The sequence below is a fragment of the Corvus cornix genome, chromosome Z, assembly GCF_000738735.6.
Source record: "Corvus cornix cornix isolate S_Up_H32 chromosome Z, ASM73873v5, whole genome shotgun sequence".
NCBI classification, from domain to species: Eukaryota; Metazoa; Chordata; class Aves; order Passeriformes; family Corvidae; genus Corvus; species Corvus cornix.
In genome coordinates, this window is record NC_046357.1 from 64,468,497 (window position 1) to 64,480,793 (window position 12,297).

The following is a 12,297-nucleotide window of genomic DNA, read 5'->3' on the forward strand; positions in this document are numbered from 1 at the left end:
GCTCGGAAAGTGACTCTGGGTGTCTCTGACCGTCTGTCCTGGCACACAGTAAGCAGGGAGAGAAGCACCGCTGCCAGCCCCGCTGCGTGGGGGGGCGTCGCGCTAGAGCGGGGCGAAACTTTCACGGAAGACTTCGAGGAAAATGTGAATTCCACACAGGGTCACGAAAACTAGCAGTCAAAGCTGCCTGGCGAGGGGCGAGGAACGCGCCTTTTGAGAGGAGTAGCACTAATGAAGGTCACTGCTTACCAAGCAGCTAGAGATACTTGGGAAGAGGGCGACTTGCAGTGCGCTGGAAAAGCAAAATAAGAACAACAAACAAACAAAACCACACCCCCAACCACAAAACCTCCAAACAAAAAAAGCAACATAAACAAAGCAGTAGCAACAAAGAAACCACTCACAGACACTCACAAACCAAACGAAATCCAACCAAACCCAAAACCTCCCCAGACCCCAAGAAGCCTGTGAAAACTCTCCGTGCTCCATGCACAGCCCCGTCAGCCCTGCCCAGAGGAGTCCCAGAGGTCAAAAGGCGGAACGGCCCGGGCCGTGCAAATACAGAGCGCCCACGGACAGGCCAGGGGGAAGCGCCAGAGGCGAGCAGCCGTGCCCGGCGCGGCCACGTTCTGCCACGGGGCAGCCGACCCGGTCCGGCAACCACCTACGGCAGGCGCTCCCAGCTAGATCCACTGCCTTCCCACAGGAGGGGGCCCAAGCTTTCCCGGGAGACCACCCCGCATCTACCCACTCTTGGGGTGTGGCATGTGCTCCTCGGCCGTCCTTCACCAGCAATCTTTTCCTCCGAAGTTCCCTCAATGCTGAATGTGAATTCCTCTCCAAAACTTAGTACTCCAGGCAGGATTTCCCCAGTCTTCTGAAGGACGCTATTCATTCTCCCCGTAATTTATTCTCAACGCCCTTGTCACTAACCAGGTCCCACACGGGCTTGTATAAAGAGCATGGCTTTTTTTTTTTTCCCCACTCCCCGCTTCCCCACCTCGTTTGTCCCCAGGGCTGCTCCCCGCTCAGCGCGGCAACCAGAAACAGGCCCAGGCCGCCAGCGGCATAAGCCTCTCCGGCGGCCATGCAGCCCCCCGCGCCGCCAGGGCAGGGCATCCCTCCTGCGCGGCCGGCTCGATCGCCCGGCAGAGACGCGACCCCTCGCTCCCAGAGGGTGCGCGGAGCACCGAGCACCCTCTCCGCACTAAGAACGGGCCGGGAATAGCGCCCGGGACAGGCAGGTCCCCACCGCGGCGCTACACCCCTCGGGATGCCTTGCGCCCGGGGAGGGTATGGGGAGAGGGGAAGGGAGCCGTGGAACGTTCTCTAGAAATTAAGAAGCGGTATTTCAGCAAGGCCCGAGGACTGACAGAGCAAGGGTGGAAGCGAGCACCCGCCTCCGTCCCGGTCCCGCCTGCCGTGCCCTCCGGGGAGCCGCGCCGCCGACACGGTGGCGGCAGCGGCAGAAGGGCACGGAGCCGCGGGAGCAGGCTGACAAGTGTGATAAAATGATCTTCCTTAACTAAACTCGTAAAGCACTGGGCAATAAAACTCAATCTTCTGTAAAATCCAATTAAGTCATTATCTGACTGATTGTATCTTTAATTGAAAACAGAAGTGACAGTAAATTTCTGTGATATATCAGGATCAATCGATACCACTATACGATTCAGCCTCAAGAAGTGATTTATAATGTCAAACCTATATAGGTAACTCCACATTATTCTCTCTAAAACCACTGGTGGATGAAATTAAGAGTAAGTGCATTTAATAAAAAACAAGATGGTCAGGTTATTGATTACAACAGATGGGGGTGAAATCAAATAGATGTTTTCAAAGCACAGAGCGAAGAAAATACAAGTAATTTCTTTTTTTTTTCTGTTTTAATACAGCTCACCAAATATACACACAAGAAAATTCAGTCATCAATAACATTTTTATTTCAGGTACAGCTGCAACTACAGAGAACAATGAATTTTTCTAGACTAGTTTCACTTCAGATTGGTTTTGGTAACACAGGGAAAGAACACCATAGCCCATTTTTAACAAAATAACAAACGCCAAAATTCACGGCAACTCTTAAGGGACTTACTTACTTGCAGTTTAGACCGGAATCTAAGGCAAGGCACTCAACTGTAATATGCAAAATACGTTAATTTGGCGACATGAGAAGAAAACTCCCAGACCAAGCAGCAGCGTTAGCCTGTAAGGAACTGTTAGGAATACACAACGGGATGTTGTTTCCCAGAGTTGAGTTATTGGCCTCTGCACGGGGAGGGGCCAGCACCGGACTCCCGGTTCTCTCAGCTCCCGCTACCCCGAGCCCCTGCCCGCATTTTGGCGAGGCTCTCTCCGCCTTTGCCCCGACAGCGGCCCCCCGCCCCTCAGACGGGCGGCGGAGGCACCGCGCTGGCTTCTCGGCGGTGGGGAGGCCCCACGGCCGCCCCCGGGGAAGCTGGCGTCCCGCTCCGCACCTGGGAAGAAGAAACCGAACCCCCCCCCCCGCCCGTCCCCCGCAACCCCCAAGCAGAACAAGCAAACCGAGAACGCTGCTGCTGTACCGCCTTGCCCCGGACGAGGGCCGCCACACCGCGGCTACTCGCCGCCCTCCTGGACGGGGCTCATCGCGAAGTTGCCGGGCTGCGCGGGGGGCTCGCACTCCAGGTCCCCCTTGGTGCTCTCGCTGCTGCTCGACAGGCACCCCAGGCCGGAGTCCTGGCTGCTGGGCGGCGAAAACACTGCGAGTGAGGGGAAGAGAGAAAAAAAACCAGTGACTGAGACACCCCCCTGGCCCCGACCAGAGGAGACCTCTCCAGGAAGAGGGGCGAGGAGTTGTTCCCCCGTGCATGTTGAGGTGCTGGTCTCCCCCCTCCCGCCGAGGCGAACGCAGCGGGAGTACCGAGTAACGATGGGAGGGAAACAACTTCAGGTCTAGGGGCTGTATCCCTCCACCCACAAGAAAGTTACCTGCCAACAGGCCTAAGGCCCTGCCTCGGGCAGCCCGAGGCTGAGGCCAAATATTACAGAATTTAAAACTAATACAGAGCTAGGAACGGTTGCAACATTGCAATTTGCAGTAGATACAAAAACCAAGTAAAAGGGTCTCTGACCTTCCTAACCTTAGATGAGTTGAGATCCACCCCCAACACTCCCTTCCTGCCTACCGTGAATATAATTAAGGGGAAGCTGCAGTGGTAATTTCTCTCCTCATTAACTTCCTGATTGGTTTCAGGCTCAGGATTCCAGCGGCCGGCAGTTTGTCACCAATTCCAAATGGCCAATCGTTAATACTAATGTTTGTGTAGCTAAACTGCCAGCATCTGCCACGGGCTTCTTGTACAACAATAATAGTGAAAGGGTAACATTAGTGCTTCCCGTGTTAATTCAAATTCTGTTCATCAATAGGAAAATCTATGATGTAATTAGCAAAATGCATCGGTGGTTGAGGCAGTTGGAGGGAAACTAAATCACAGCAGGAGCTCCATGAGCCACTGACACCTTTATCATCAATACTGTGTTCTGGATTTTACTGTTCAGTGGAAAGTATTACCAGCCTGTGGTCTTTTAAAAGAGAATATTGTTTATGGCCATTGCTTGTTTTTTAGAAGCCATGATGAATCCAGTACAACAGCACAAAAACAAGGAATATGAAGTTGAGGCTTAAACTCTGTCCTGCAATCACACAGCTGTGCCTAAGTGAGCTGCTCCTCCACACTTGAGCCCTGGGTGCTTGCAGACTGGGGACTTCTAGTAGCCCTGAAGTTCAATGAAAAAGATGAGGTCAGGTTTGACTTTGACAGCCAGTCAAATCCAACAGGATTCAAGGAAAGTAAACTGCACCATCTGGGTTTAGCCCACTACTTATGAGAAAATTAGAAATACGCTCTTAAAAAAACACCAACACTCCATTTCTGTAGTATCCCGTGTCTTTGCAGTAACTTTCATTTGCAGCTCAGCTTCCAAATTTGTTCTGTTTTTAAACACAACATTGGTTACCAAGAGATGGAAAAGACATTATGAAGTTGACATCACACACACCATTTTCACCTACTAAACCCATGCACAGACAAAATAGCAATTTCCATTCCTTTCAGGGAGTTTTGACCATTTTTGATATTGCAGAACCTGGCTCCTTGATTTAATGCAAGTGTCTCATTTGATGCATATAAGGGACGACTAAGGCTCTAACATCACTCTGCCAAAGCAGACTCTATTACTGTCTTTTAGATCTGACATAAATTTTTTAACTCCAGGGAACAGGATATTAACCCTGTATTACATTTTTTCCCAGCTAAAATACAAAGAAAAGAACATAGTGCTTAGACATGAGGGAGTGACAAGGTAGTCAAGGCAATTTCCAACAGTTTTTAAACATCCTGCAAATACTGCTAATTGGCTTAATGACACAGAAAGAGGAATCTGGTCTGCAGCATCACGCATTCCTTCGCTGTGTGGTCATATGCACAGAACAGCCAAACAGGTCTCCAACACCTCCAGGCCTCAAATAACCAGTGCACTGATGTGCACTTAGAACAGGCTGGAACTGCACCTACATAACCTGTGGTTGGGAACAACTGTTTAGATTTTTACTTTTTTCTAGCTCACCAATCCTGAAACCAAGAAGTGTTGCAGAATCAGAAATGATCCTTGTAGGTTTGCAAGAGCCGAACTCTCTTCTGCCACGACAACATACCAGGAGATTGATTCCTAATGGTGTGTTTTCCTACCTTTCCTTTTTAGTGTTTAAGCAGGGCTGATGGCGGAGTCCAAGAAAAAGTTACATCTGAGTCCTCCGTGTCTGGATGAGGATACTAGTTTTCCTTCCACTTCACTTTCTCTATTTAAAGTCATTTTACCACGGCCTAAGAGCTCCTAGGACTTGAACCATGTGTAAACATGCACGTTACAAGAAGTAAGCACAACAACAGAGGAACATTTCTGCTCCTCTGCAAGGGAAGCAGCACAAACATACTCACTGTGAAGGCCCAGTCTGCACCACACTCCCATGATCTGAAACACACACCATGCACTATTCCAGGTGAGTATGTGGCTCATGCTTTGACTATGTAACGACAGAGCAAAGATGCTCTGCAGGTTCACATGGCAATGTCTAAGGGGAAATCACCTACAGAAAATGCAGTTATCACCTCTCCCGATGTGTCCTACAGACTAGCTCCTCAATGGTAATTCACAGTTTTAGGTTGTGCCTGCCAACAACTGCAGCTTTGGTAGCATCTGGCCAGGTCTAGCATCAGGAACCATCCCTTTCTCCATAAGGTACCTTGCATTATATAGTAATGCAGCCTCGGCAGGGCTGGCTGGCTCAAGGGCTCAGCTATCTAACTCTCAGAACTTCATTCTGCCCTGATTTAGCAAAGCCCAAGGTGTGTGAAGGATTAGGACATGCTGTAAGGATTCTGTGTTCCTGGACTCCAAGAAAAAAGTATCAGGGAAGTGACTGAGGTGAAAAGGGGCTAATTTTTTGTTTACTCCCAAGCAGCCAAATGGGCAAGAAGTTTATTTTAAAGGATTTGTTAATAATTCTAAGCATGCATGTGCCTGAAGTGATGGAAAGGCCCATTTTTAAATACTGAGATCTATAAATCTCTGTGACGAACTTGCAGGAAGTGTTTTTTTTTTTTCCCAAACACAACGAATCCTACAGAAAACCCACTCAACATGCTACGGTACAGATGTTAAAACCCTACCACAGCAAAACTGCCACTTTGTTTTTGTGGCCTATTTTTTGAGCAACTCTGTGTTAGTTTAGTATAAACCTGCTGAATGACACAGAGGACAACTTTTTTTGGTAGACAGACAACCAAATCTCTTTCTTAGCATCTCAAACGGTGGCTCCTAAGTCTTCTGGATCAGTGAAGCTCCACCAGCTTTTCCACTGACTTCCAAATTAATCACAGTTTTGATTGTTAGGCAATTTGGGCTACATATCCTGGTCTCTGAATATACACAGGGGTATGTAATGGGAGCCACAAAGGTTTTGTGACACTACCAAGATTTACCTGGAACATGTAAGAGAGCTACTTCTGCATCCAAACCCGAACTGCTTTATCAAACAGACCTCCACTGCAGTCGACAGTCACTGAAGTCAAGCAAGGTGCAGTGAGTAGGTGCAATGCTGATAAAAAGTACATGATACTCAGACTGGGACTTGTAGCTATAAAAAGGCAGCAAAAAGGAAATAAGCAATTCTGTTCCAGTGTTTTAATCACACAGCAATAAAATGTAGAAATTCCAAGTTCAAAGAAACAAAACCCATGCTCTTTGTGATTTAAGTATACGAATTTCATCTGTTTGCGGCTTGCGGCTGATCCTCCTACAGTTGTTGCACAGCCTTTATCTGTGTAAATAACAGTACCAGAATTGGGTCTGTGACAGTTCAAGACTGCTCCTTGATCTAATTACCTTTTACCCTTGGGAAAGCACCTGAATACTTTTGAGCCATATGAATCTGAAAAAAAATTCAGCTAGTATCACAAAGGAAAATAAGTGAGAAGGGATCCCAACCATAAACACAAAACCTTGTGTCTTCTGACACTGGAAACTGCATTGACTTTTAACTTGAGTGATCCCCAAAATTCAATGAACTGAAAAGAATAATACACTTTCAGTGATGTGAGAAATCAGGATATTCATGCTTGAAAGGTAAGTATTTTCCTGAGTTTACATTTAGAATACTATTACACTCTAAATAAGGAGCAATTTGTAAAGATTTAAGTTGAGTGGTCCAATTCATTTTTCAAAACTCTTTCACCTTTCTCAGGGAAAGAGAAGTGAGTAAGCATGTCAGTCCCACACATTGATAAGGGCCATTCACATTTTCCTCGTGTGCGCACTTGTGTGTCAGCACAGCCACACATGGAGAATGAAGAACTAGGTGCCACTGGCACTTGATGGCATGGGAGCATCACTAAAGCATGCCGAAGTTTTTGGCATGAGGGTGGACAGCAACTGCTCTTCACAGTACTTTCTCCTCCAAAGCAGTTTCCTCTTGCAAATATTACTGCTGTTGCAAGCAGCAGCTTCCACTCCAGGCTACAGAGATCCCACATAAAAAGCCAAAACTCTTGAAAACCAAACTGGCCTATGAAACCACTGGCGGTCAAGCCAAGAAGCAAGTCATGATACCCACAAAAAGGGCAAAATAGGAGAAAATGGCACTGGCATTCTCTTCAGCATACCAACTCAAACCACTGTAAGACATGAGGTGTGGCTGGCCATGCTGCCTGACTTGGTGACTTGAAAATAACCACAGGTCAAACTCAGTTTGGGAACAATTCCCAGTTTCCACCCAAGTCAAAGGTACCCTGCTGCTCAGATTGTTGTCAAAAAGGGTTGACTCTACCTCCCAGCATCAGCAAACAGCCTGCCAGGCAATCGCAACTACAGTAACACTACAGTAACTGCTTGACAAAGCATTAGGTCAAAAACCCCAAATCAACCAAACACCCCCCCACCGAAACAATTACTGCTGCAAAAGCAGCCACTAGGAATCAGAGAACTATCAGAATCCTCAGTTGCTGTCTCAGAAACTGAGAAGACATACAGAAAAAGAGAATGGGAGAAAAGCACAATTTCCCTGTTGTGGAGAAAGCATTAGAATGGCAGCAAGAGTGTCAAGGTCTGTGCTGAATGTGCTGTAGATGATAAGATGGGCAAGATGTAACCTCCATGTAAACACATGCAGGAAGGCCAAGTAAATTCTTCTAAGTAATTTCCCTTCAGCCGCCTCTCGCCTTTGGGAGTGCTTAACCCCATGTTCTCGAACAAGGGTTCAACTCCTTAAGCAGAGTTAACTAACAAATGGCCAAAAAGAAAATCTACCTCTGCTATATCTCTGACGTGATGTGATTCACTCCTATGGGAATGCTTTATTTAAAATAAAGATGGAGGACTACTGACTTACACCAGGGTGAAAAAACGAGCGTTAGCGGCAGGCTGCTCATACACCAGCCATGCAATGGGTTCAGTCTCATACTCCAGTATTCTGCTCTCTGCAGATCTAAGACATCAGCAGTCAAGAGACTATAGGCTCCTGCTAGAAGGCCACAGAGAAGCTGCAAGAAAAGTAAGAGACCCTCTTGAATCAGCTGTTTCCAAGATTCTCTTTGAACACAAAGATTCCAAGTTTGTAAAGCTGACATAACACATGTTTCTGAAGGACATTTGCACTTGGTGAATCCTCAGTATCTTTTATTTCTTTTGCTTCTACTCTGTATGAACTGAAGTAAAAAACCTCCAAACTGCTATCATCTTCACTACATCTCTCTTGCTCAGGACAACTGCTGGGATGAAACGGTTCTCACTGAAAATTCCTGCCAACATCTGCAAGTGCATAAATGTGCTATGCATTTTCTGTATTGACTGTCCTTCTCCTCCCTCAGGCCTCAGTTGAAGGTCTGGACCAGGGGATAGCTTCCAGAGGGACAAATCCTGGAAGCCCACCTGAAGCCAAGGGTTTTTGCTTGCTGCAGCTGGTCACCACAACACAGTGTGAGTGCAGACTTCTTCGCAGCAGTGTAAGAATGATGCACAGCAGAGTGTAAGAAGAGGAGGCTGATACCAAGTAGTTTACAAGGGGAAAAAAAAAACTCAGCTATGGGTCTGCCTTGAAACTGACCTCCACATATTACTCTGACCAGCTGAAATGTCTTTGTGACTTTTCTTGTGATAAGTGTGTTATGGACTCTTCTCTGCTGACCACAATGTGGACCAATTTGCAAGAGCATGGGACTGATGCTCCTTTTCTGCTTTGCATACTATAAACGCAATGGAAACCTGTCCAGTTCTAGCAACGTATGCCTGTGGATATCTTCCGGCTGACAGGAAGAGCAACAAACAGAGCTGCTTTTTGATGCAAAAATAAAAACAAGCCTAAGGATCTTGAAATACATGCTCCATCTGTGTCTCTTAACAAAGGTATACTATTTCATAGTACAGCCCTTTTCCCCTTCTTGAACACCTACCCTCGTCACTAACATTTAAGGCAATTAGGATTATCTTGGATGCCCACAGTAGGGCAGACTTATTGTGTATTTTCAAATAGCATTAATTTTTGGCATTAGGAACTCAGGATAAAAAGTAAAGAGCTGAATAGAGATCTTTATTCAGTATGCTTTACCATGGATTATCTCATTCTTTTCCAGTTCATGCTTGTAGTTTTAGCAACTAAGAACGAAGGGCTGTAACTGATGTAATTAGAAACCAGAAGCTGGAGAAAATATCCTCCTGCTGACTCCCTCACCTCTGGTTTTAAATTCTCTTACAGTAATATGTGAAACAATCAAACAAGGCTTTCTACCTCTCACCCACTACCAGCTAGACAGACAGGATGCAAAAATGGTATTTGGGAAGCATTGGCTTTTTCTCAGACTCCGAAACATGGCTTGAAACTACACCAATCTTCTACAAAGCAACTGCCCTCCATGCCTGCTGCACGAACTGGAGCAGAGCAGTAGTGATGGACCAATGCTCTCTCCTACCACCAGCTTTACATTCTGTGGCTAACTTACTGTCATTAAGCCACTCCTGCAGGCTAGGAAAGGCAGACAATGAACATCTCAGAAAAACTTCAGATGTGCTGAGGTGCGTACCCTTGCTTTGAATGACTGAAAGGTGACGTGCAAAATTCAGCTGATAGAAGCTCTCTTTTTGTTTGGCAGAAGTGAATGGTTCCTTGCCTCAAGTGCTCACTCTGCTGAGTCAGGTCCCAGCCAGGTACACCTCCACAGAAACCTCCCAGGTTTATATTCCACTGCCAGGAACCCTAAAGGCTAGTTCTCTCAAAAATAAAACATTATTTTAATCATTTCACAAAGATTTTGTGCTAGAACACATGAAGAAAAACATTCTCCAGCATCTCAACATAAAGCAGGCATTTCCCACTGCTGGGTAACAAGGTAAAACAGGCATTTCTGTAGATCGTTTTTGACTCATTTTTAAGTGAAAACATTCTGTATGATTACATATAAAGCATGACAACCTCAGCCACAAAAGAGCTGGGATGAAGTTTGATTTGACCTATTTTTATCTGGTAGTAAGACTACAAAGAAAGGCATCATGATTAAATGCAAAAGGCATCTCCCTTTTCCCTCCCTAGCCTTCTCCAGTCCTTCATTTAATCCTTGTGTTGTCCTGGGCACACAGCTGCTCAGCAACACGGGGAATTGTAATGAAGAACAGCTGTTGTATTGCCAATACTGCAGAGATGCATATGCTTCTCCTTTGGGCTGTAACTCTTGACCAGCAGACCTACTTTTGGAGATCCTTACTTCTGACATTCACAGTCCACCAGAGGACCCAATGGTTTGCATGGCTGTACTCTACCTCAGAGTCCAATAGGAATTTTTGAAAAACAGAAACCAAGCCACCAACAAACCATTTAAAGACTCAAGATTAAAGAACAGCCACAGAAACATAGGGGGAGACACTGATTTCCAGCAAAGGAAGATTTAAAAAGTGGCTGTGAGGGATAGGGGGTATTTGGACATCTGTCACTAACTGAGGAGCAGCAAGGAATCTCAGAGGAATGAAGCCATTTGCTTCATCATGTAACAAGACTGTGACAAAGCTGGGACCTTAAATCTCTTTATTCCTGGAAGTCAGATACTACTTCTCTATTCCACACACAACATTGGAGACTGAGTCTCCATTAAAAAAATATGTCCCTGGTGTGTTATACTCAGAAGACTGAGAAAAGACAAGCAGCATTAAGAAAAAAAATGAACTTCAAATCCACTTTAGATTGTTTTTCTTACTCCTACAGTAATCAAAACCTGTTCTAACAACAAGATTAAAATATAAATATCAATCATTTCTCACAAGAAATATGAAACTATCTTGCCAGCTGCTGGTGCACAGGCCCAAATTTCCTTTTGAGCATTTTATCCTGCCAGGACTGGTTTTGCACAAAATCGCTGTGGGGCCAGAGTCTTACAACTCCCTAGACTGTCCCGCTACCGGGCACAATATAGAGGCAGGTCTTAGCACCCCACATGCCTCTCCTGTGTGGCCACCTTTGAAGCCAGATCCATGAAATGAACTGTGTCTACAGAAGTTTGTTTGGTTCCCCCCCACCCCCCCCCCCCCCCCAAAAAGAGAACAAACCATTCCACAAATCAAGAGTCACAGGAGGCCGCACAACCATGTGAATGGGCAGCAACCCTTGATGGCAATGCAAGAATAGCAACGGACTGCCTGCAACTCCAAATCTTTCACAGGAATCATAGAGTACTTTGGTTGGAAGGGATCTTCAGGCCATCCAGTTCAACTCCCTTGCACTGAGAAGAGACACCTCAAACTAGATCAGGTAGCCCAGAGTCCCATTCAACCTGACACTGAATGTTTCTGTGAATGTTTCCACACATGACCTCTCTGGACAATCTGTGCCAGTGTTTTACCACCATCATTGTAAAAAAATTCTCCCAGTATCTAGTCTGAATTTACCCTCCTCTAGTTTAAAACCATTATTCCTTGTCCTATCACTACAGGTCCTACTAAAAAGCCTGTCATGCCCTTTCTTATCAGCCCCCTCTAACTACTGAAAGGCCCCACTTAGGTCTCCCTGGACTCTCTTCTCCAGGCTCAAAATGGACCCATCATCCATGTGAGACTGTTGAGGGAAGAAGGCCACCTGAATCCCTCTGTCCTGTTCTAAGTTTGCAGAAATACGTGATTTCAGCAAAAACAATCAGTGGGTTAGATTTTTCCAAAGCAGAAGTTTCTATCAGAACAATTTCCAGCCAGCTCTCAAGAAGAGAACGTGGCATTGTCTCTGAGCACCCTAGAGTTCCCTCAGACACAGTTAGGTGACTTCATGCTAATTTTATGGAGACTGCTTACTGTCCACCTCCTCCTGGGGTCTGCATCTTCTCCTATGCTGAAGACACCGGCTTTTCCATACATCCCTAACACCACCTAACCAACAGATAATGCCACACAGAGGTGACTGAAATGGACATCCACAGCTGCTCTTAATGGCAAAATGGTTGCACATGCTTATCAGGGCTGTTGTGTAGCAGCACAAGGGAATGAACAGGCAAAAGGCTTTTCTGTGGGATGACTGCTGATACTGAGGGTGCAGATGGAGGTGGGGACTGATTCCTGTTGCAAGGCAAGACCTCACAGGCTACACCTATCTCCTAGAGCAACACAGGAGACAACTAGAGAGACCCGATTCCTCATCCACATCACTACAATACAGCAGCCCTTGTTTTCTTAAGATATATTTAAAACCTGTCTATACAAGAAGTTCCTTGGGAATAATTACCTTAGAAG

General features: G+C 46.1%; 1 protein-coding gene across 1 annotated transcript in view; it reads right to left on the minus strand.

Moving 5' to 3' along the window:
• Positions 1–1,920: 1,920 nt before the first annotated feature.
• The window catches only part of DMRT1 (doublesex and mab-3 related transcription factor 1), a 57,851-nt gene continuing 47,474 nt past the window's right edge, over positions 1,921–12,297 (minus strand). The window contains 1 exon segment of the mRNA XM_039567605.1: positions 1,921–2,741. Within this exon segment, the coding sequence (XP_039423539.1) occupies positions 2,599–2,741 (143 nt within the window). The 3' untranslated portion in view covers positions 1,921–2,598.